The 26989-nt window shown below is 39.6% G+C and overlaps 1 protein-coding gene across 1 annotated transcript in view; it reads right to left on the bottom strand.

The window, feature by feature from the left end:
• Positions 1-1199: 1199 nt before the first annotated feature.
• The window catches only part of kcnj11l (potassium inwardly rectifying channel subfamily J member 11, like), a 67560-nt gene continuing 41770 nt past the window's right edge, over positions 1200-26989 (bottom strand). Inside the window, exons 5-6 of the mRNA XM_039775805.1 lie at positions 8110-8317; positions 1200-1823 (exon numbers count right to left, since the gene is read on the bottom strand). Coding sequence (XP_039631739.1) covers positions 1402-1823; positions 8110-8317 — 630 coding nt within the window. The 3' untranslated portion in view covers positions 1200-1401. The remainder of the gene's footprint in view (positions 1824-8109; positions 8318-26989) is intronic.

Raw genomic sequence — 26989 nt, forward strand, 5'->3', positions numbered from 1 at the left:
GTATAGACTGAGTATCAGAGGTGGGTAGTAACAAGTTACATTTACTTGAGTAACTTTTAAAAAAAATTGTACTTCTAAGAGTAGTTTTACTGCACCATACTTTTTACTTTTACTTGAGTACATTTGTGAAGAAGAAACGCTACTCTTAATCCGCTGCATTGGGCAACACTCGAATCGTTACTTTTTTTCCATTAGATAAAGTCTGACAGACAATTTTCAATCTGCTCTGTGTAGTGAATGCTGTCAAGTAGCGCACACGCCTTCCATTGCATCTCCAGCTCTGACGCGAGGTTTTGGATGTTCCCCAAATTAAGGCGCTGCAGGTTTGAGGACAGATGTTGCATTTTTCATTTGAAAGCATTAACTGAGCTAATCATATTGACCATGGTTTTCTCTTTTCCTTGCAGCTGTAAATTAAGCTCATTCAACATGTTGGTCAGATCGGAAATAAATGCCACGTCTAGCGGCCGTTGATCATTATTAAGTTGCTTGTATTCTGCATGTTTAATGACAAGAAACAACTCCTTTTTCTCTGGCCAGGGTTCTTGAAATATCAGCGGGAATTTCTCGCTAGCCATCTGCCTCACCAAAGGCATCTTTTATCTTCTCTCCATCTTGGAAGGACTTCTTATGCTTAATGATCGAGTGACTCACCCGGAAGGATGCTTAGGTGTGTCTAGTTTTGCTTTTGAATTCAGCCGAGTGAAAAATGACTGTGATTTTAGTTCCCTCTCCTTTCTCTTTCTCAGATCGCTTTTCGGAAGGAAGTCAGTTTCTCAGATCGCTTTTCGGAAGGAAGTCAGTTTCGTAGTTTTTATGAACAGTTTGAAAGTGCTTTTCCACATTTTTCTTCTTTGGAATAACAATGATAGATTGAGAGATCAGACAAACGCACTTCGATTGTGACATTGTGAGAGAAAAAAATCCTCTTCCAATCCCACATCCAGCCCATAAGCAACAATTTTTTTTAAATCCCTTCTTAGTCGATATAAATTGGAAGGCTAACTAGATCACTTAGATAGCCTGTGTTTTGCAGTAGCTCGCGCGTTTGATCGTGTGTGCAGGATGACCAGTGTGTTAGAAGAAAAGAGATCTCAGACTGGCCGCCCTGTATGTCAATCAAGTGGCAAATGCCATAGGGAGGACATATGATAGACTAACATTTAAAAAAAAATTTTTTGAATGCAATGCAATCTACCTGCACTAGCTTTCCGATCTACCGGTCGATCGCTATTGACGTATTGGGCACCCCTGCTCTATAGTGTTTCCATGATCCTACAGATTTAGTAGTTCTGGTATGAAACATTACCATTTGTGGAACAAGCTATTCCAAATGAAATGACCTCACACTCTTTAACTTTTCTCTTCAAAGTCTTCAAACTCCATTTTTTACTCTCCTCCTCAGTCTTGTAACTCTGTCTCACCTTTTACAAAATGTACTTCTTTCACCTCCTGTGTTTCCAGGCCAGGTTCCTCTTCACATTTGGTGACTGCTGGGGTGTAGCACTCCCAGTTTACTGCAGACAAACCCCTTCGGGCCCCTCCCCTGCCAGCCCTTTTCATGCCCCACTCTCTTTGAGGACTTGGACCTTGATCTCCTGACCTTGTTGTTCCCTGGCTTCTTAGTCCTCGCTCTTGCTCTTGTTCACGGGCACTAAGAGTGGAGCACCGTACTTTAACAGTGTTGCCAAATTTTGAATAATCAACAGAATAAAGGCCTTCCTCCTCTGAGATAATAGAAACAAAACGGTGTCCCCACATGATCTCCTCCGGAACATATGATGTTCGTGCTTGTGTAGTGATGCCTGTAGTTTCTACAACACCTGAACAAGAAAACGAAAAAGGTGTATGAATAGAAATTCATGAAGAAAGCAAGAAAAATATCTAGTATGCATTTCGCCTTCCATTACAAACAGTAATGCTCATAGCAGTCAACAATTTTTTATTTTTTTATTTTGTATGCTAGAATAAAAAAGAAAGTCAAGTGGTTCCATTTGCACAGCCTTTTTCAGTCATCATTTTTTAAATAAAATCTAAAGCAGAACTACAACAGGAAATGAGAAGAAATTACAATAAAAGTAAAACAACAAAACCTAATCCACACTATCGCAAACATAGCCAAGGGCTAAATGTTATTGGATAACCCAGTCTCCAGATAAAAGGATCAGAACGCACCTTCAATATGAAAAAGCGCATCTTTAACAGAAAACACTATCAAGGACAATTGGAAACAAACATTTAAACATCTCTCAATTGAATTGCTGGAAGCAGCGTTAGTCCATGGCATAGACAATTCAAGGTGAGTTAAATTATAGGAGGAGCACACCCAATCATCCACAATAACACATTCAGGAGTCTTCCAGTGAAAAGCAAGAATAGTTTGGCGGCCAGAATACGTAACATTTTATGATGATGGATGTTAAGTGGAAGTGCGGCAAGGTCTGAAGTTAGAAACATTTGAGATTATAGTGAAATATGTAAAGAATGACAAGACAACAGTAAGTGACATATGTGAGATCAAAAGGAAAAAAGACAGAAACACAGTACCATGTGAACATATCTAGAAGTGCACCAGGATGACCAAGAGGACATAAATGGCAATGAGGATCGGTGTTGATACACATCTGATGGCTCTTACTTGGAAGACAGTAAAGTCTATGCAGAATTCTGAATTGAGTGTACTGGTAGTTGGGAGTTTCTCAGGAGGTATGTAACATTGGAAATTATAGTTTTCAGGTTATTTAGATATGAGGTCAAAGATCTCTGTACCAAAGACAAACCATTGGAAATGTTTGTAAGATACATTACATAGCAATGTGTAAAGGGGCTTTTTTTCCCTTGGGTGAAGATAGAAAGTATAATTGATAAGTTAGTAGAAGAGCATTTAGCAAAGTCCCGTATGTCCCAAGCAATGATCAGAGTTCTGGTAGAGGTTGTGAGAGAAAGTTTTAAACAAGCCTGCAAAGAGTGGAGTGATGAGAGTCCTGAGCGGCTGAACAGTTACCCAAGTTCATTAATTCCAATACACTGCCAGGAGAGAAACACACCGGACCAACCATCTATTGAGAGAGCAGGGATGTGGAATATGACAGTGAGAGACACCTTTTAGCACAGTACAAGAGGTATATGACAAGATGGGTTCCAAGGATAGGTTGGAAGGTTCTGACGTAGGAAGATAAACAGAATACATAGAAGAGAAAGTGTGGAAATGGGATGGATACTACAGGGAGCCATGGAAGTGGGAAGGAAAGAGGATACAATCATGCACAAATACTATACAGGCCCAATGGCAAAATTATAGATTAGGTTTGGTTTCTGTTTCACAAAAACAAGTAAATCAATGACCAAACTTCATCCTAATAGTTTTTGGAAGAAGGAATATAAATTTATAAATGAATATAATGATACAATATTTATATTGATACAAGCAAGAATAGACAGAAACAGAAAGCTTAGGGCAGTTGTTAATGGAACTTTTTAGATAAAAGAAGATGCAGGGATAGTTGTTAGAAGATATATTTAAGACTGGGGCTGAAATATCAACTACTATCAGCTACTAAATTTCGTGAGATTATTAGATACAGGGATAAAAGAGGGGTGGAGAGGCTTGGTGGTACATTGTAATAAGAAGTAAAAGTGAAGCCGTGGTTCAATAGATTTAGAAAAGACTAATTATAACACACAACAAATTTCAGAGAGGTAATGACCTAAATAATGAAGTATATCATCTATGTGTAAGTTTATTATACTACTGGAATTAAAAGCTGTAATTGGGTTTAAAACCTAGGTGTTTCAGATGACAATTGAAAGCAATTTATGAGGTAATTTAAAAGAAGGAGAGATAGAGAGCAGACCCATCTAGCTTCACTTGTGCTGCCTTTGACAGATCTTTGGCATATCTTTGTTTGATTGTGTTAGTAAAAGCTGACGTACTACCATGTGCTGGAGACTGAAGTGATGAGAAAACAATCACCTCCAATAATTATGTAAGGCAGTTGAAATTCCAAAAAATATACAGTATTCTTTATAGTATTGATTAGTAGGATAAATTGCAGTTTAAATATACCAGAATACCTAGCACTAGGTGGTGGTTATAACATCTACAGCAGGTAGAATCATAACATGTGCAAACATCTTAAACAAGGACAGGAGAGGCTCTACTGGCTGGCAGTGGTCACTGTAGTACCAGTATCTCCACATACAGTCAGTGCCACTGCACACACTGTCACTCCTACATTGGTCTCCCAATAACACACACTAGATAAACTAAGATCATCTTGGTGCACAAATATGGCCAGTAATGACTGATAGAGATCAACTGACAGCTTTCAACTGTGAGGAGAAGACTTCGACTTCTAAACTGGACAAAAGAATACCCCCAGTTTTTCCAGTGTTTGTTGAGGTTTGCATAGTTTAATGTCTCAAAGTACTTAGAAACTAAAGTAAAGAAAGTGAGACTGTTAATCTGTGCCTGAAATTGTTGTCCTGTGAGGCGCCTATTACACAGGAGGTTGACTCTCAGAAACTTGTCTTCTGATACTCTTGTGGCTTTGGGTCTACTAGTCCCATTCCTGTCAGTTTCCTTCAGGTTCCAATTTCTATTTGATGATGTCAAAAACTGCACTGACACTTTGGCTTACTTTGCAATTTATCTAAAGGAAAGACCCACAAATTAAAAGGTTATAATGGTCTGTCTGTCTTCCTTTGTTAATGGCCTTTTCCTTGCTATTATGATAGTAATGTGTAGTGTAATATTGTCCATAATAATAATGCTTCAGATGATGTTCCAACACTGGCTTTATACAGACAGAGGGTTTGTAAGTAATCGACAAAAGTTGGGACACCTGCAGGAATTGTTTACATAAACAGTGGAGGCTTAATAAACTTCTGTTTGCTGCAGAAAAACTAATTTGTTAACCCATTGCTTGTTCTCTGAAAAATGCTTTTTTGCATAAACCTGAAAATTAAATAATTTTCAGTTTTTGGCAACCTAGCTGTTTAGTGCTTATTTTGATACCATTTCAGGTTATCCACAGGACTTGAACTGCTTAAATTTCAATAAAAACTGGCATGTTCTAAAAAAACAAAAAAACAAAAAAACCCCCCCACAATTTGCATGTTCAAAACCTTTTAACCGTTAGCACATACATGCATACACATACACAGAGTAAACCCTTGCTATCTGTAGATTCTGTACCTGAAGATCCGTTTATCCATTATTACAAAATTGTAACCCATTTTGCAATACCTGCAGTCTACTCGCCTACTCATGGATAAGGTCCTCAGGCTCAGACATCAGGGGGTTGCATTCACATTCACAGCAATGTGCAGTCAAAAAAAAATTATTCAAAGAGGTCTATCATGCATGGGCACCACAGAAGACTGAGTGAGAACAGGTCTGAGATGCTTTTAGATCTCCTGGGTGGCAGGCACCCTACACTGAATGGACTGACAAGTGCGGGTAACCCATTGAACTCAATTCATGAAGGGGACTGAGGCTTGTAATTTTGCCCCACAAATAAGGAACTATCCACCCAGCCCTGCCTCTCTTCACTGATCCTGACATCACCTAAACCTATTTTTCACATTGTCTCAATACTTTGTTTCCTAAGGTTCTTCAGGAACACACACCACCACAGATAATGAGAATTGACTGCATATGCTATTTATATATCTCTCTGTTATAAAAAAAATCTTGCGACGAGATGCAATCTTTTGAAGAGAGACACTTTCACTTCCCACGAGACGGACAAGTCACGTCATTCTTACAACCTTTGGAAGCAAGTTCTGTGATACGCATGCAGAGCAGGTTAGAGATAATGGAATTAGGAAAATTCGAAAGTCTCAAAAAATGAGAGAAAAGATCGCAGTAGCACAAACAATCTGAAAATATTACTCTGGGAAATAACGGAACAGCGAAAAGAGATCGAATATTCATTCAGGTTCTGTACTGGCTTTTAAACATTCAAAGTGCTGCACAAGATGCAGATCACGTGGCATGGCAGCAGCAGCAAGCCAGCAGCTGATCGAGCAAAGACGAGGTTTATAAAAAAAAAAAACTTATTAGTTTCCTGTTGTATCACCGTTTAAAAGGGGTTTCGGAGGAGCGACCGCCTCTCCTTGGTGTGCGTTCAGCCCCCCTCTTCACAACAGTGCATAGCGCTGGCAGGGGGGAAAAGGCGCCGTTCTCATTCCCTACCACCTTTGCGGTCACTTCCCCTACCTCTTCATATCTTTAATCATTCTTGAGGCAGATTGAAGACTTAAATGCCAGCTTAAGTGAAAAATTAAAGAAAATGTACTAAGTAATTGCAACACAAAAACCTAACTTAATCAGTTTTAACGCGAAAAGGTGCCAACGAAAGAAGAGAAGCAGCGGGCCATTAGGGTGGAGAAAACAAGAGCTGCTCAGGAAGCTGCAAGCGCATCAACCTCTGAGCAAACGAATGCTAATCGTACAGAGAAAGAGGATGAAAACTAGGAATGCTCAAGTCAAGTGTATGCGTGCGCCATTACTGGTAATATATATCAGCACACGTGCACACACACACATACACAAACTATTTAACATACACTCACCTAAAGGATTATTAGGAACACCTGTTCAATTTCTCATTAATGCAATTATCTAATCAACCAATCACATGGCAGTTGCTTCAATGCATTCAGGGGTGTGGTCCTGGTCAAGACAATCTCCTGAACTCCAAACTGAATGTCAGAATGGGAAAGAAAGGTGATTTAAGCAAATTTGAGCGTGGCATGGTTGTTGGTGCCAGACGGGCCGGTCTGAGTATTTCACAATCTGCTCAATTACTGGGATTTTCACGCACAAACATTTCTAGGGTTCACAAAGAATGGTGTGAAAAGGGAAAAACATCCAGTATGCGGCAGTCCTGTGGGCGAAAATGCCTTGTTGATGCTAGAGGTCAGAGGAGAATGGGCCGACTGATTCAAGCTGATAGAAGGGCAACTTTGAGTGAAATAACCACTCGTTACAACCGAGGTATGCAGCAAAGCATTTGTGAAGCCACAACACACACAACCTTGAGGCGGATGGGCTACAACAGCAGAAGAGCCCACCGGGTACCACTCATCTCCACTACAAATAGGAAAAAGAGGCTACATTTTGCACAAGCTCATCAAAATTGGACAGTTGAAGACTGGAAAAATGTTGCCTGGTCTGATGAGTCTCGATTTCTGTTGAGACATTCAAATGGTAGAGTCAGAATTTGGCGTAAACAGAATGAGAACATGGATCCATCATTCCTTGTTACCACTGTGCAGGCTGGTGGTGGTGGTGGTGTAATGGTGTGGGGGATGTTTTCTTGGCACACTTTAGGCCCCTTAGTGCCAATTGGGCATTGTTTAAATGCCACGGGCTACCTGAGCATTGTTTCTGACCATGTCCATCCCTTCATGACCACCATGTACCCATCCTCTGATGGCTACTTCCAGCAGGATAATGCACCATGTCACAAAGCTCGAATCATTTCAAATTGGTTTCTTGAATATGACAATGAGTTCACTGTACTAAAATGGCCCCCACAGTCACCAGATCTCAACCCAATAGAGCATCTTTGGGATGTGGTGGAACGGGAGCTTCGTGCCCTGGATGTGCATCCCACAAATCTCCATCAACTGCAAGATGCTATACTATCGATATGGGCCAACATTTCTAAAGAATACTTTCAGCACCTTGTTGAATCAATGCCACGTAGAATTAAGGCAGTTCTGAAGGCGAAAGGGGGTCAAACACCGTATTAGTATGGTGTCCCTAATAATCCTTTAGGTGAGTGTGTATTCCACAACAAATTCAAACTGTTGTGTAAATGCTATGCTGTGGCAATGCTGCTTTCTGCACTACCCTGCCACCCTTTAAAAAAACTATTTAAATTTTCACATGTACCTATATGACCATGTACAGATGTATAAAACATACAGTTTTATTAACTTGTGCAAACAAAAATAATTCAATAATTCTGTGCTAGGTTATTACTTTTTCCAAATATATACAGTAAAGTTTTAGTATAAGTGAAACAAAATATAAAAATATATAACTATATATATAAAATATATAACTGAATAAAATAAAGATGCATGAAGGCAGACCTTCCAGTATAACCACAATTTCAATGTCTTCAGAGAGCAGCGTCTGTGCCGACACATCGTAAAGAGGGCTGCTGCGGTCGATGTTGTGACAGATTATCAGCGGAGATACTAGGAAAATGGCATTTGTGTGCACTGGGTTTTCAATCTGTATATCCAACTGAGAAACGGGAATTACTTCACCTTCAGCTGTCACTGACTTGCGGATCACCTGCAATGAAAAATATTAACTTTGAATATCGTAACATATATTAAGCACATATTCAATACAAAAAGTAATGCTCTGCTTTACAAATCTCTGGTGTTCTGTATGGACCACCTATATTTTAGGGATACTTTTGCCATTTTTAAAGGAGGAACTACTTTTTCCAAACCCAAATATTAAATATTTTTATGGTTCTGCCGACCCCCGTGACCCTGTGTTAGGATGTAGCAGGTTGGAGAATGACTGATAATGACTGTATAATGCATGTTGCAATGATTTTTTTTTCACATCTTGTATTGTCCAAATGTTTTAACATTCTTTAAAGAATACAATAATAAAAATGTTTGGTTAAAAAAAGGCAAGAAAACACACACACACACACACACCTTTTTCATTTGCTCTGACCATCTATCCTAATAATTCTTTGAAGGAGGTCATAACAAAAGAAAGCACAGAGATGATATGTCCTCCACAGTCAAATGCAGAGTGGCTCTGCAAGCTGAATCTTGGATATGGTTTATTGTTATGCCATTTAAATCAATGTACTGGAATGCACAAAATTAACATAACAGTTATCATTATTGGAAATCCTTGGTAATTACCAATTGTGATGTCTCCTTCTGTAAAAAGTTAAAGACCAATAATTATCTCTTAGTTGAATTGTCAGTCAGTCATTATTCAACCCGCTATATCCTAACACAGGTTCACGGGGGTCTGTTGGAGCCAATCCCAGCCAACATAGGGCACAAGGCAGGAACAAATCCCAGGCAGGGCGCCAACCCACCGTAGTTGAATTGTACAGACTTGTCATTTACTACAATGTACTTACAGACTGGAAAAAAGAAAAAAACAAAACAATTATTTAGCCATAAAATTATATCTCTGATCCTAAAAAACAAAACTACAGTATTGCTTTGAGGACACCCTTCCAAAACTTGAACATAATGTAAATGCTAGTATTTGTATGAATGATTTGGTATGTACTATTATAATAGATAATTACATATTTTTCTGAAGCTGTTCATTTGAATACAGAGATGTGGAAAAGTAACCAGCCCTGGCACTTACCCAAACTGGATAAATTTAGAGTGTACAGTCCATCTAAACTGCATATGTTTGGGTGGCGAGAGGAAAATCTGAGTATATGGGGGGAAAAATAACTCTGTGTATCCGAGGAGAATATGTTAGCTGCACATAGTCTGTGAAAAGCCAGAGCTTGAGCCCCGAACTGTGGACCTGAGGCAGTGCACGACTACTATGCTATTTATTTCTAATATTATTTCTTAGCCTCTCTTTTAAATGCAATAATTTAACACACAATTGACATTTGGTCAGTAGGTGGCAGTAGAGTACTCTCTTTAACATCCTGGATGAGAAATAAACACAAATTACAGTCATTTCAAAACTAAGAAAAGAACAAAGAAAAGGTCTAGTAAAAATACTCTTCCATTCCCATTCTTATGCTTTTTTTGGGACTCGTCTTTCTAGCCACAACCTGAATTTGTATATTCTGCTGTTAACTAAATGGTCATTTTCTGTTACAATAAACCCAACAAAATAATACTGGCTTAGTAGAACCACAAGTGATAAAGCTAATTTAATGCTGACAAAGTACACTGCATTCCATTTGGTGACAGTGTCTTGTGATGTTGTGCAAAAAAGTTTGTTATTTGCATGTATGGGCGGTAATTGCAAGGTGTCCTTATTGTCTTTACACAAGAACTTAATGACAGATTGGAGAATTTTATTTGTTTCCCACCAAGTCAAAACAATCACATGGCTGTCTTGGCTTGGTACATTAAAGAATAAATTCCATTACATCAAGTGTTATATCATCACAAACGTATTTCTAGATCCAGTTACATGTGAGTTGTCACCTCCGTTTCCATGACATTTTAATACTGTATATCTACCATGCAAATCTGAAGGGGCAAATGTTTGTAGGAAATCAATTTACTCAGACACTGAGAGGAATATTATACTAAAAGCAATAGCAGCATTACCCAGATTTCATATCACTGTATAATATTTTGCAGACACATAGCTTGCAGTGTCTGCCCTCTGCTAGGTTTGCATAGGTCAGCTAAGTGCATATTCTGTTAAGGAAGCCTCATTGGAAAAGGAACTAGCTTAAATGATGTTTGCTATATTGTTCCAAATTGAAGTTATTTGTTCACAATTTATAGTATTGTGGCTGGCAGACAGCCGGGATGCCCATGAGATGGAAGGATGGGGAGAGGCAGCTTTTCCAAGACACTGCCTCCCCCAAAACGCTAGATGGCAGCTCCCCTGGAGTGTAGCGGTGCCCCGGTTTCCCAAAGGGCATCCTGGGACTTGCAGTGCGGCTTCTCAGTCCGGTTGGGTACGGCGAGTGCCGCCAGGAGGAGCCATGCCTCATCCATAGACCGGAAGTACTCCTAAATCATGAGGACTGGAGCCCTGAAGTACTTTCGGGCTGAAGAAAAAGCCAGTTCTCCATCTGACCTGGAAGTGCTAGCCAGTCACGTGGATGGAAAGACAGAAGCACTTCTGGGTCAAGGACTATTTAAAGGACTGCTGGAGACCCAGCATGCAAGTCAGAGTTGGAAGAAGGCGGACAACACTTTGCTTGGAGGTATGGAGGAGACAGAATTGTGATTGTTCATCTACTTGTGTTCGTTGTGGCTGTGGTGCTTTGGGCACAGTTATTATTAAAAGTCTTCTGGATGCTTTTACTTTGTGTCCTGAGTGTCTGTCTGTTGGGTTTAAAGGGGCAACAGAGACCCCTGGCGTTCACAGTATATATTAATTTTCCATCTCTTATATACTGTATATTTCTCTTCTGGTTCGTCCTGCTTCCTCTTCAAAACTGGTACCCCCCCCACATGCAGCATTTCTCGATTCTTATTCTTCCTCTTCCAAACCCTTCCCCACACTGCCTGTGGCCTCCCATATACCCCCAGTTTTAAAATGTGTTATTGAACCAAGCTGACGTACTGTATATGAGAGGGAAGAGAATTCCCGAGTTGAGGAGCACTATGAGAGATGCTTGAGCTCCCATAGCACTGAGTCTGATGTGTGGTACAGAAAGTAAAGTTGCAGATGGAGATCTGAGTGAGAGAGAGGAGTGTCAGTCTGTAGGAGATCAGTGAGGCTGTGGAGAGCAGTATTTTGTATTGTATTCAGTAATTAACAAGGAGCCAGTGAAGTTGAGAGAGAGAGAGTAGGTGTAATATGTTCAGTGGATTTAGAACAGCAGGTTATTATCCTGGCAGCAGAATTTTGAAGTAGTTGTAAGCGATAGATAAGTTTTAGTGGGATGCCAGATAGAATAGCATTACAGTAATCTATACGTGAGGTGACTCAGGCATTAACCAATACTTCAGTACTGTGTTGCGTAAGAACAGGACGAAGTCTAGCAATGTTTCGGAGATGGAAGAAGGCAGTCTGAGAAAAGTTACTTATATGGGAGGAATTATTTAATAATAATAATAATAGTTATTATTATTTAATAACTGCCATTATTTTTGTACAAATGGATATAAATAATTGCATTTAAACAATTCGTTAAAATCTGTTGTAGGTAAACAACACTGTTTTAAACATTATTGTTTTTTCATCAGAAAACCCGGTTCCCACATCTACCTGTATTAGTTTAAATGGCACTTTTGCCACTCGCAATAGGGCGGACGCGCTGACGTATCGTGTCTACTGGGCAACACAGTAAATGCAGCGTCTATCTATATATATGTCTATGCTTCAGTCTACCGCGTTCTCCGCTCCTCTCTCATGACCCCATTGGTGTCATGTCACCGCCATATATCTAGCCTGACTGCGTGACCTTTCACTTTGGCCATGTGTGTGCCTGGGAGTCTTTTCTGTAGCCTACTACAGGAAGGTACTCTCTTGACCATTGGCATTGGTTCGCTCCTTGCTATTTTCGTTATACTGTGATGGTTGTTTTCTTAAGCCTTTGTTATAAAATGAACGACAGTATCTTCTCTGTCGATGGGCTTTTGTACAACATCATCTCTATTCCGGGATCCAGCAACTGCCTGTTCCTATCAGTGGGTTATTTCTTGACACAAATCGTCTCCAGCAAAACACCTATCCACTACTGCGTCTTTCAAGAAGTATTTCTTTCTTCTTGATCTCTGAATTCCTTTCTCACCGTTTTCCGTTCCTATTCTTACACCGCTGTATGCTATGGCGGGCATCGGCTAGTATTAAATAGTGTTCTAAACTAAAGCATCCATCCATCCATTATCCAGCCTGCTATATCCTAACTACAGGGTCACAGGGGTCTGCTGGAGCCAATCCCAGCCAACACAGGGTGCAAGGCAGGAAATAAACCCCAGGCAGGGCGCCAGCTCACCGCAGTTCTAAAGTGAAGCATTTTTTATCAAGTTTAAAAATGACCACGCCCATTCTTGTGGTTTATAGTTACATGACCAGACCTTTTTTGCGGGACAAGGCAGGATTTGGCACATTTTAATCCTGAACACAAATTAGATCCTACTTTTAATTCTGTTCTTTTAATTTAATGAGAAATTCTGATCTAACCAATTATTTTTCTAATATACTACATCTTCAAAGGAGAGAGATTTCCATCAAGTTAATGTATATTTGGTATTTAATGTAACAGCAAATGTACACCTCACAGCACACTACTGTAGCTTAAATGCTATCCATAAATAATTTCATTTTATGCTGCATGACTTTTTAAAATAAAATGCAGAATGAACATGATGCAATGAACAGCATCATTGTACAATTCTACAAAATGACGACTTTCTGTTGTCACAGTTGTCCTCTACTTCACAGAATTTCAGATGTGCATTACTTCAGTACGTTAGGCAATTATACCAAGATGACTCTTCTGTTACTGTCACGTTTGGCAAATATGTCTACTACTTTGTCCAGGTTCAAGCTCTGCGTGTATGGCTGTCATTAACAGAAAAGAAAAATGCGTAGTAAACACCAGGAAACCTCATCCACGACTATACTTTACTACTTAATATGAACAAGTTCTTTAATAATCTTCTCAATGTCCTGAGAAGTTTTTCATTAGAATTTTTGCATCTCACCATCCTGATACAAATAAACCAATAAAACTCTCCAGAATTAAGCCGCACAAATTATTAAAATGGACACTTGTGCATGATATGAAATGCCTTTTGCCTTATCTACTTGCAAAGGAGAAAAAAGACGTCTTGATCTCCTACAGAACTATAGCTTTAGCAACAAAAATAAAATCATTTTGTATGGACTGTGACATGCCAGCTTGCTAGAAAACACATGACAGAGTGAGCCGTCAAGAAAAAAGCAAACATTGCAAACACTTCTGTAAATTCTCAGAATCCCCACTCTCATCAAGCCCCTTGGTTGGTAGCTCCTGCCATAAAAGCAGTGATGTTATGTCTGAACAACCCCACTCTTTCTCACCATTTCTTTTTATTTTATTGAATTTATTAAAATCAAATAACATTCCATACAAGCAAGTCAAGTTTTACAAAACTAGGTTAGAAACTAATCAACTCCCACCCATGAGAAAGAAAGCTAGGCCAACAGAATAACACTTTAATAGTAGGAAAGATAAGTAAATATCCATCCATCCATCCATTATCCAAACCGCTATATCCTAACTACAGGGTCACGGGGGTCTGCTGGAGCCAATCCCAGCCAACACAGGGCGCAAGGCAGGAAACAAACCCTGGGCAGGGCACCAGCCCACCACAAGAGAAGTAAGTAGATAGATATGTAAATAAATAAAAATAAATTGAATTAAAAAAAAAAAAAAAAAAGGGAAGACAATCTGTTTCCTCAATTTAAATTATTATTCTAAAATGTTACTGATCAGATCCTGCCAGGTTTTTAAAAAGTTTTGAACGGATCCTCCAAGTAGGGCTGGGTGATATGGCTGAAAATTCAAATTGCGATATTTTTGGACCAAAAGTAAATATACAATATGAAACGATACTTTTTTCCTATCTATTATTACTTAAAAAATAAGCCACACATTTATATTGCTCTTTAGTTATTTACATGTAATTGCAAACTTACAACTTTACATCACAGGCTTAAACCAAAATATACTCATTAATGCAAGAAACACATCTAAACATTTATGCAAGAAAGCCAGTTGTCTGAATATTAGGTGACGTAGGAGTAGATGCTTTATCTACTTTACTAGGATTGCCTAAAAAAAGCTTAAAATAGTAATGTTTCAATATGCTCTTTTTAAGCTATGTTTTGTAAACAAATAAAGCGTGGCAAGAACATGCATTCAGGTAACACAATTTCACAAATTTTGTGCGAGAAAGACAAGTCTGTCAACTGCCTCTGGCTTTAAAGATGCCCTGTGACAGTTCACTATGTTGCCACCTGTGCTAAATGCCTTTTCTGAGGGCGAACGAGTGGCCTGTATGCAGAGATATTTTTTGAAAGGCGATTGAGAGTTGGAAAGATTGGTTCATGCTCTTTCCACCATGCAAGTGGGTTTGTCTCAGTGTCAATTTCAGCTGCTTGTACATAGGTTGAAAGTTCAGCTTCAATTTTATCTCTGTCAGACAATGTCGATAAAGATGTTGGCCTCGTAAAGAAGCTACCAAGGGTTTGCTTCTCCTTTTTCGCTGGTGATGCTTCAGCTGCTTCTGAAAAGTTCCCCAGCTAAGTCAGGCTGGGCACTGATCTCATCATGTTGAAGGGTCTCCACTTCAGACACAACTCTGCGTTTGACCTCTTCATACTTTTCCTCAGGAATGTATGATCTTTTGAAACGTAGATCCAAAAAAAGAAGCAATGTCTAGTAGTTGCTGGGTGGCAGGGTCATCAAATTTCTCTCTCAGATAATCAAGAATTTTGGTCTTAATTGACATAGTGAGCTCTGTGTCTTCTGGCTGGTGAGCCAAGATGCTGGTTTGAAAAAGGTGTAGCACTTGCTTAACATAGGAGACTGTAATATAGGACTGAGCTGAGAGTGCATCTGTAAATTCCAGGAGTGGTCGAATAGCTTTATCAGTTAACTCTAGTACATCTATGTCCTGCCATGTACGTGCCAGATGTCTGGTTTTCTTGTCAGATGAGAGAACTTTGGTGATGGCCCTCTCTTGTTCCAGCACTCTCTGTTTCATTGCTGCCCTTGACCCCCATCTTGTAGGGGATTCTGTTATGAGCTGATGGGAAGGCAGATCGAGTTCTTTCTGTGTTGTGGTCAAATCCCTTCTTTTTTTTCCAGCTGAAGGAAAAACATGCAACAATTCTTTTGCATACACCAATTGCCCGTTCAATGCGGGGATCTCTCATACTTCTCTCTAAAACCAAACACAAATGACAGGCTTATTAATTATTTACGTTGTTATTAATTAATAATATTTCTCATGCACACTATTATTTACGTTTATTTACTATTTCTTAGCATATTTATTATTTAATTTAACATATTTCTCATATGTGCACACACGCACTTTACATTTATTATTACAAATTTCTTTTATTTATTACGTGTTATTATTTATTTTCAAACATTTCTCATACACGCATGCACTAGTGATGGGCATTTCGGCTCTTTTTAGTGAGCCGGATCATTTTGCCCAGCTCACTAAGAATTGACTCTTTCGGTTCCCAAATGCCTCTTCATTTTCCCACTCAAGCTTTTTATAATTCAGCCAAATTTAGCAGTGTTCTGACCCATGATTAGATGTTTGCACTTAGTGTTTCGCTACAAACACTACACAGACATCGATTCCAAAAAACGGGAATCGGCTCTCACCGTTCACTAAAAAGAGCCTGCTCAAAGAACCGTTTCGTTCGGGATCGACACATTACTAGCACGCACACACACACGCTATACCAATTGCCAGATTCAGCCGGTGACCAAAGCACTGCAGTCTCTTCCATTCGTTCAGATCAACGACTTTAATCACATTTGCAGCGTTATCCGTGGTAATGCACACTTGTTGTGCTTCGTCTAATTTCCATGATTTAAGCGCATCTTTGAGCCCCAGTGCAATCATTTCTCCGGTATGGTCATCTGGTGCAAATCCTGTCTGAAGACAAGTGCTTCTTAACTCCCACTTTTCAATAAAATGAACCGTTAGCTTCAGAACGTTCGCCACTTCTCCACCACATCCGATCTGTGGACTAATTGTACCATGCAACCATACATGAGCCTGATTCAGAATTGTCTCCTTTACCTCGTTGTATAATTTGGGCAGAGCTTCTTCGGCAAAGTATTTCCAACTGGGAATTACATATTTGGGATCAATCATTCTCAGTAGTTTCTGAAATCCTTGTTTTTTCGACAGTGGCAACAGGGACCATATCTTTTGCAATGTAGTATGTTACTGCAGCTGTTATTTCCTTCCATTTGGGGCTTGTTTTTTCATATGGTATGCAACGAGAGAACGTTGCCGCCAGCCTGATTTGTTTTGCCGCAGGGATGTGTTTCGTTGCTTTTTGAGCAGAGTTCTTGCGAAGTTTAATACATTCTTCGAACTTCGTAACGTGTTTTGTTTTCAAATGATTGAAGAGGTTCGAGGTGTTGCCGCTCTTCGTTCCTACTTCTCTCTTACAAAGTTTCAATATAACAGTCTTTTGTTCTGTATCATTTTGTCTAAAGCCAAACCATTTTCAAACAACGGACGTCAAATTTGTACCTTTTTTGGCACTAAATCATCGCTGATAGCCATACTCGTTTCTGCCTCCGTCTCAACCATTGTTGTTACTGTTTAAGATAAGCAGGAGGCGGGGTTTAATCGCAATGACTGCATTTAGGATGTGCTCCAATTAGCCGAAATAACGCACTACACACTTGTAGTGTTTAATAAAACATATTACATAATATATCGCGATAGGTTTGTTTTCAAACGATGCATTAAAAAATATTGTTCATATCGTGCCACTCGATATATTGCACAGGCCTACCTCTAAGGGTAAATTAGATTTTTTCCAATTTCAGATACTATATAACACCAGTAACGGTGCACGAATGCACTTGACTTGAGCATTCATAGTTTTCACACTCTTTTTCTGTGCGTTTAGCATTCGTTTGCTCAGAGGTTGATGCGCTTGCTGCTTCCTGAGCAGCTCTTGTTTTCTCCACCCTAGGGACCCGTTTCTTCTCTTTTTTTCGTCAGCATCTCTTCACATTAGGGCTGGGCGATATATCAAAAATTTATCGTTACCAAAATTTATGACTCTCATCGACGTCATTTTGCCCATGTCGGTAAATTCGGTACTTAAAAAAAAAAAGAAAAGGCATGTGCAGGTTGGCGATGTTCATGTCCCTTTAAGACGCTGTGCTACGTTACAGACTTGACGGGGTGGAGTCACATGACTCTACTACCTGTAACAAGACGAGACACGGGTGAACAAATGGAGGACGATTTAAATGTTGAAGCAGCAGCGACGAAGGTAGAGCTGGTGGAGGAGGAAGAGGAGACGCTTGTTAACAAAAAAAATGCATCATCAATCGTTTGGCAACATTTTGGATTCAACAAGGATGATATTGATCAAAAAATTGTTAAATGTAAACTCTGCAAAAAGACTGTTGCGTCAAGTCAAGGTAACACAACCAACCTCTTCCACCACCTGCAGCACAACCATGTGATTCAATTCGAAGACATAAAAAAAGCTCAAAGCGAGAAGAGATTAGGAGGACCAGCAAAAACGTCTTCCTCCACCAGGCAGCGGTCAATAACCGAAGCATTTGCTAGTACTCAACTATATGAGCGAACTTCAAAAAGATGGCAAGAAATCACAAATGCTATAGGCTACCAAATAGCAAAAGACATGGCTCCTATTGCTACAGTGGAACGCAACGGGTTCAGACACTTCATGAAAATAATTGACAAGAGATACGAACTCCCATCACGAAAATATTTTTCAAAAACTATCATTCCCAGCATGTACAGCACAGAGAGGAAAAAGGTTGCTGCTGAATTGAGATACGTTAAGCACGTTGCAGCCACATCCGATCTCTGGTCCAGCCGCACAATGGAGCCGTATATTAGTCTCACAGTTCATTACATCGACAACAAATGGGAGCTGCGTACCAGAGTGCTCGAGACGGCCTATTTTACATCTGATCACACGGGGGAGATGGTTGGACAGGGGTTGAGAGCGATGCTGTCTGCATGGGACATCAGTGAAGAGGACCTTGTTGCTATAACAACTGACAACGGCCCAAATATTGTGAAAGCTGTCAAGCTCAATAAATGGACACGGGTGCAATGTTTTGGGCACAGGCTGCACCTGGCAGTCGGTAAGTGTGTACATCTTAATATATTTGGGTGGTGACATCTGGTGTGTTTTAAAGTGACTTTAATTCTGTGTGTCATATTCAAAATTGAAAGTATTAATGTTTGAATAATGTTTATATAGGCATAAAAATACTTAAGACTGCTGAGCAGCAGTGTATCCAGAAAGTTTTTACAGAAGACTTATTGTGAGCCAGTGTTGATCATGTTGTGCTGTGAAATGTAGCAAAATACATGATTTTTAAAATGTTTTATTACTGTGCCAACCCTTTTTAATTTTGTAAATATGGTCTGAGAGGTCTTATTTAATTCTTACTTTATTTTGCTTGCTTTATTTGAGAATTAGACCATGAATTGGGGTGATGTTGGGTGTGAAGATTTGGATAGATATGCTACCTCAAGGCCTTAGCAGAGATAGGCCTTTGTCCATGATGGCATTACATTTGCACAATCATTGTTTACTTTGTGAATAGCCAATGTGAAACATATTTATTATTAAACTATTTTGTTTACAAGGGATACACATTTTTTAGAGAGCATGGTTACATATTGTATCCTACACTTTTTATTTTGTTCAGTTAATAAATCTTAACCACTAAAAGTACTTACTACTATTGTCTTCATTTATTTTCAGTGACATTTTACAGTCCTTTAAAGTGGTAATAATATAATTGCAATGAATAGGTCTAGGGGGAATAATATTATCAAAATAACTGGAGGAACTATGCTGCCTGCCACAGCCCCATCAAATGAAAAAAAAAAAAGTTTGTTTTTGGCACTTGGGGTGGTTATCGTCCATTTATCGTTATCGAGGTTAACTGCTCAATTTATCGTGATATTGATTTTAGGCCATATCGCCCATGTTTACTTCACATTAAAACTGATTAAGGTAGTGTTTGCGTTGCAATTAATTTGTATGTTTTCTTTAATTTTTCACTTAAGCTGGCACTTAAGTCTTCAACCTGCCTCAAGAAAAGATTTAAGATATGAAGAGGTAGGGGAAGTGACAGTGAAATGGGTAGGGATCAGAATGGCGCCCGTATGCATGCACCGCACGGCTGCCCTGCTGGCCGCTGCAGAGAGTTGATTCTACAATAAAATAAAAATTAAAAGAGGAATAACCTTGGAGGTCAATCATCACCCTGAAAGCAGATAGTAGACGTCATGTAGTATATATGTACCACATTTCAGGTCAATCGGTCAAACGGTTTGCGAGCTACAAACAAACAGCCACAGTAGCGTATTAATCAGTTGCCCACCGACTTAAAAGAGGAGAGTAAGCATTCTTCCAGTTGAACAAGATAAGTCTATGTGGTAATAGTGCAGTAAAGGCAACTGCAGTTTGTTTGTCCTTCTCCACTTTAAGCCCATCTGGAAGGACACCAAACACAGCTGCTAATAGGTTAAGAGGGATTGTGACACCAAGGCTGTCTAACAGGCATTTAAAGATTTTGGACCAGAATGATGTTAATTTGGTGTAGGCCCAAAACATGTGGCCCAGTGAAGCCTCATGGATTGCAACTTTCACAGGATGGATCTTGCCCTGGAAAAATGTGGACAATTTTAAAACACGCTCGATATATAAGTGTATGCTTTGCACATATGGAGCTCGAGTGAATTCTGTGCATGACTTTTATGAAATGTTGAGTGAGAGATCCTTTTCCCACTGTACTTTGGGATATTTGAAAGGGAGGGACTTCGAAAGCTTTTTATATAATGCAGAAATGCTGTCCGAGTCCTCGATACTGATCAATGTTTTTTCTGGAATAGAGGTAGGTGGGAGGTGACGAAATTTTCAAATTTTCTAATTTGGAGGCAGTGAAAGAAACGTGTTGCTGGAAAGTTAAATTTGGAGTGTAATTGTTGTCTATGTACAGATCTCCAAGTGATTTAATCCCGAATACTTTTCAGACATTAAAAACTGCGTATGTTTGAGAGGGTGGAAAAAGGTGGTTATCATACAGAGGTGCCACAGATAGAAGTTTCTCTATCTTGAAGTACTTTCTACATTGGTTCCATATTCTCTTTCTCACCATTTCATTGTGCTTTCCCAATTGACACTGTGCACCCTCAATATGTTGCACTCTTACTCTGCCAAGTGTTATCAGTAGGTCACATACACTTAAATAGGGGTTTCCTAACCTTTTTAAGAATATAACTCTTTTTTGTTTTAAAATTCCCAGAAACCTACCTCCAAAAAAAGTAATGGTTCAAACAGAAGAATTACTCTTTTTAACGCTGAAGTGGAAAAAAAAGACAAAATAGAGCATTTTTTTATCGGTTTCATAATAAACTGGGCTACTTAGCTGTAGATTTGTTGCAGTGAGTTTGTGCTGATGCATGTTATGGGTCCATGGCAGTGTGTAGGTTTTAGAATAAAAACAGTGCGACTTGGGCTCTGTTTGTGCAGGCAGGCTTGGAAGCTGAGAGCGCTTTGGTCCTCTGATTTTAAAACCCTAATTCTGCCTATTTTTTTATTCTTGATTTTAATGACATATTTATTTCATTGATTATTGATTTTAACTTCCTCACATGCACAGTATTTTAATGGAATATGTAATTTATTTATTAAGAAGATTTTGCACTGCACGTTGGACACTTTACTGTTTGAAATAAACTAACACAATGCACTCACAGAAGCACCCAGTTTGTGAATTCTAACCACAAACTTTTTGTTGCTACTCTGAAGAATCAGCTTGGGTCCAGGAGGTTACCAACTACTAGGAAAATGAGACTGGACTTGGCCAGACTCCAAGATAAGGTAGTTTCTGACAAATCTGCATGCAGTTTGACTGAGGAACTTGCAGATTTGGGTGCGACTGCCAATCTTAATGTGATGTGGGAGACCTTTCGTGACAAGACCCTGAAGGTTGCTGAGGGTTGTATTGGTGTTACCAGTGTTCCGAGAAAGAGGTGTTTCATCTCGCAGGGCACTCTGGATATCATCGAGAGGTGTTGCAGTGCATTGCTTGATGGCAAATCTGGTCTGTACCAGGAACTAAGAAGGATGGCTGCTAGGGCAGATAAGGAGGCTTTTGTTAGAGGAATCTGTGAGCAAGTGACACAGCATCTGTGGTCTAGTGACCCACGTCCTGCTTACAGAGGAATCGAACTTTACGCACATCTGAATCTGTTCCTTGGAGAGCTGAAGTCAGAGCAGCTGATGGGACAGTCCTTATAGATGACACTGCAGTTGTGACCCGCTGGGTCTGGCTATATTGAGCAGCCGTTTAAAGCTGATCCTCTTGCTAGGACGTTGGATATCTCTGGGTCCACTGTTCTTGAGGCTGATCCTCCAATTAGCTATGAAGCACCCAATCTCACTGAGATTTCACAGCTGAGGATAGGTAAGGCTGCAGGGATCTGTGGTATCTGGGGTGAACGTCTCCAGCGTCATTCCAACTGACTGGAAAATGGGACTTGTCGTGCCTATCTGGAAAGGGAAGGATGATCACCTGAATTGCAGCAACTATAGGGTGATAACACTGGGTAAAGTCCTTGCTAGGGTCGTCTTCAATCGGATCTGTGATTACTCGCTCACCTACCAGCGACTGAAGCAGTCTGGTTTTACACATAAGAAGTCTTCCATCGACTGAATCCTGGGCCTGAGGGTTCTTATGGAACGCAAACATGAATATTGGGAGTGTTTCTTTGCAGCCTTTATCAATTTTCATAAAGCATTCAACTCAGTTGATCAAGCTGCCCGGTGGGACATTCTGAGACTTTGCGGGATCCCCTCAAAGTTGCTGGATATTATGACCAGCCTATTGAGCAGAGTGGAGGCAGAAACACTGCGTTTTTCCCAGTCGATTCTGGGGTTCATCAGGGGTGTGTTCTTGCTCCTACACTGTTCAATGCTTGCATGGACTGGGTGTTGGGCAAGGTTGTGGGGTCCACTGATCTTGACTTTGCTGACAATGCTGTGATCTTCGCAGTGTCAATAGTGGCTCTGATCGGGGCTCACGATAGACTGAACAAGGAATTTAAGTGCCTGGGCCTGCGAGTGTCCTGAATAAAAACCAAGATCCAGGCCTTTAATGACCTCTAGGCACAGCCATCAGCAGTGTGTCTGCTTGCGAAGAGAGTGTCAAACTGGTTGAGAGGTTTACTTACCTTGGCAGTGATATTCATGTCTCTAGTGACACTTCCAGTACATGAATTGGGAGAGCATGGGGGGGTCATGAGGTCACTGGAAAAGGGCGTGTGGCACTTCCGATATATCAAGAAAGATATAAAGAATGAAATAAATGGTATGCTGAATACAAACGAGAAGACAAATGAGAAGCTGCGGCTGGAGGTGCAGCAGGATAATAAAGACTTGGAGAAACTTGTATATAATTGCTTTGAGGCAGCCTTTAAAAGGTATGCTGGAAATAATTGAGAGACACATTCAGGAAAATGCGTCTAAGTTTGAGGAAAAACAGAGCACTTGGTGATCAGTTGGAAGACGTTAAGAAAACATTTACGATTCAAATTGAAATAGCCGAACATCTGGCATCCACCTCTGACGGAAAAGCAACGGCTGCAAATTCTGATTGCAAAAAACTCAGAGATAAACGTACTGCTCTGGAAGATGAATGCAGAAGGGATAATATTAGAATTGAAGGTCTACCTGAGAATCGTGAAAGTCCAAACCCAATGAAATTCGTAGCTGAACTATTCTCAAAAATAACTGGAGAGGACTTTAAACTAGACACTGAGATAGCAGCAGCTTACTGCATACAGTGATCAAATACCTCCAAACCTAGGACTTTTGTTGAGCGTTTTGAAAAATCACAATCTAAATTTAGTGTAATGTCACTTCTCAGACAGAAACAAGAGATTATATTTGAAAATAACCACATTTGTATTTTCCCTGATTTCTCACCCTCAACGGCTGCTAAACATGGCGCTTTTTACAACATTCAACAGCGCTTACAGAAAGCCGAGATCAGATACAGCCTCTTGTATCCTGCCAAACTGAAAGTGGATATTCAAGACAAGGATTACATCCTTACCACTATGGAGGAAGCAGAAAATGAGATAAGAAAGCTGATCCCAACACTTTTTTGAAATACAATTGTGAGTCGTATCCTGTTATGGCATGGCAAATAAGATATTACTGGCTGTCTGATCCGCTTGCAATTATACCAGTACCGTAATTATACATTCTTTTCCCTTCTTGGCCACTTTCTGTTTATGTTTTAATTACAATTATACGCGTATATGTATGTATGTATGCATGCGTGGAAGAAATTTATTTTATTTATTATTATTAATTAATTTTCTAAAGGAGAGCGTTTAACATCATTCCCTTGGTTTATTGTTACTGTTATTATTGTATTAGGGTTTACTATACTTATCCAGGACCACTTTTTAAACACCATTCCCTAGGTTTACTATCTTACTATTTCAAGACTGCTGAAGATTATATTTGGTGCTTATAGTATTTGGACTGTATCAGCAATAGATATCTCAATTTTAATCCTCATACGCCGCTGCTGGGGTGCTTGTTTGGTTTTGGACGTGTTCTGTCTCTAGGTATGTCAGAGGACTGGGACTTTGTCAAGTGTGGTCCAGCCTCACGTCGGGAGGCAAAATGGGGAGGAGAGAAAGAGAGAAAGCTATCTCTAATCTATACTTTTAATCCTTATAATGATAATTACCAACATAACAATAGGCTCCATGGCAATAACTCCTGGGATAACTGGAAATTAAGGTCAAAGCTGTCTTATTTTCAGTTAAGACTTAAAATGACAACAAAAGTTCAGAATCAATGTCTTCATGACGGGACAGTTAACTTTGTGAGCTGGAATGTCAAAGGCCTGAATCCTGAATTAAAGAGAAAGAAAGTATTCTCTTATCTAACAGGTCTAAACGCTAAAATAGTATTTTTACAGGAGACCGACATATTAAGAAAGGATCAGTTCCGGCTGCAAAACGACTTTCAGTGCAGAGTAACTGGATAAACATTTGCCACTATCAGAATTACTAGATGCTATAAAGTCACTTCAGAGTGGAGTGGGAAAGCAGCAGGCCCTGATGGCTACCCTGTCGAATTTTATAAGAAACTAGCAAAATACCTGTGCTTCGCAGCGGCGAAGTACTGCCTTAAAATTTTTATTAAGAAGAAAATTAAACCTTTTTAAACTGAGGGAAAATATACCAATAATTATTTGTTAAGGATCTCTTTGTGTACCACATTGTGAGTTCGGCCCTCCGGTTGTAATATGACCAAGCTGTGCACTGAGCTTACTCTTAAGCATGCAACGTACAGTTGGCCATGTGAACAGTAATCTTGTTTCAAATCTCACAGCTTGGATTGCTGCTGTCATAATCGGTTTGAGTTTCATGGTTTGTTTCAATTACAACAGTATTTGTAGGACTTGTGTTGAAGAGACATTCGGCATCTGTCAAGCGTTGTAAGTATACAACCAGTTTCATCGATAACTTCACATCCAGCTTTTGAGAGTTTAAACATTCATAAACATCAAAGTGTCCACTACTGAAATCGTCACCTGTGAATCTAAGATGTTTAAGAGGCATTGGCGGTTGTCCAAAGGTATAAAATATTTGGCCATTTTGGTACACTTGAAAGCGACAACCTAACAATTCAGCGGCAGCCATCAACTCACATGCAGAACCATAGGTGAAGGGCTTAAGCATTTCACTCTTATAGTGCTCCTGTGTAGTACAATTATCTCCTGTACCGTCATCAGTCCACAACCTGAACCTGTCCCAGTCATTCAATACATAAGACACAATGTTCCTCCGGATATCAAGAGTGAGCCTGATATGGCCGTGCAATATATAACAAAGAGAATGGAAAAGGCAGGTGCCATCTCCGGGCATGGAAACCACTCGATAAAGTGACAGTTCTTTGATCGATGGTGATCACCTCGATAGACATGTTAATGCGGGTACGATTGGAATGATAAAGGAAATGGGTGCAGGGAGACGTGAATCCCGTGACAAAGCAAGGAAGGGAATGTAGAGACTGGAAGAAAAGACGGCCTTATACAGGCAGGCAGCCAACAACATGGGAGGCGTGGGGGACCCAACGCCTCCTCACATGGTGACCGAGCTGCAGGCTATGGACGTATATATGTACGTAAGTAGGATTCAGTTAGCTTTGGGAACCCGCGTACCAAATTTCTTGAAGATGGGCCCATAAGTAACAAAGACCGTTAAAAAGTTCAATATGGCAGCCGACAGTGGCATCATACCACCGAAATAAGTACCAAACTTCAGCCTTCTACCTACATGGGAAGTTGGAGAATTAGTGACATTGGAAACTTCAATATGGCGGCCGACAGTGGCATCATACCACTGAAATAAGTACGTACATCGGTTTTGATTAGTGCAGGGAAGCCACGTACCAAATTTCATGAAGATGGGGCCAAAAATAAGAAAGTTCAGCATGGCGAACGTTGTCAACCGTTACGCGTATAATTTCGAAATGAAACCTGCTCAGCTTTTGTAAGTAAGCTGTAAGGAATGAGCCTGCCAAATTTCAGCCTTCTACCTACACGGGAAGTTGGAAAATTAATGACGTTGGAAAGTTCAATATGGCGGCCGACAGTGGTGTCATACCATCGAAATAAGTACGTACATCGGTTTCGGTTAGCGCAGGGAAGCCGCCTACCAAATTTCGTGAAGATGGGGCCATAAATAAGAAAGTTCAACATGGTGGACGTTGTCGACCATTATGTGTAGAATTTCGAAATGAAACCTGCTTAACTTTTGTAAGTAAGCTGTAAGGAAAAAGCCTGCCAAATTTCAGTCTTCTACCTACACAGAAAGTTCTTAATGTAATTGTTTTGTCTTTGATGTGACTGTTGTGTCATATCTATCTATCTATCTCTATATATATACTGTATATATATATATATATATATATATATATATATATATATATATATATTATTGTCATTGTCATGTAATTGTTTTGGCATTGTATAGTGTATATATATATATATATATATATATATATATATATATACACACACACACACACACACACACACACACACACATACATGTGTACATATATACACACACACATAATCTATGGGGTGCCAAACAGGCAAATAAATTGATTTTGTGAATATATAAAGTCAGCGTCAGAATATATAAAGTCAAAAGTTGAATATATAAAGTCATCGCTGGAATGTATAAAAAGTCAAAACCTGAATATATAAAGTCAGCGTCGGAATTTATAAAGTCATTCCTGATTATATAAAGTCAACATCGGAGTATATAAACTCACTCCTGAATATATAAAGTGAAAGTCAAAATCTATTGATTGAAACGACTCTGAACTGAACTAAGTGAACAAAAACGTATTCAGAAAAATAAATTAAAAAAACACTGTTCGGTTAATGTTTTGAAAATGATGCATGTGCCCTGCCCAGGATTGGTTCCTGCCTTGCGCTCAGTGTTGGCTGGGATTGTCTCCAGC

This window comes from Polypterus senegalus, chromosome 13 (assembly GCF_016835505.1).
Source record: "Polypterus senegalus isolate Bchr_013 chromosome 13, ASM1683550v1, whole genome shotgun sequence".
NCBI lineage: Eukaryota > Metazoa > Chordata > Cladistia > Polypteriformes > Polypteridae > Polypterus > Polypterus senegalus.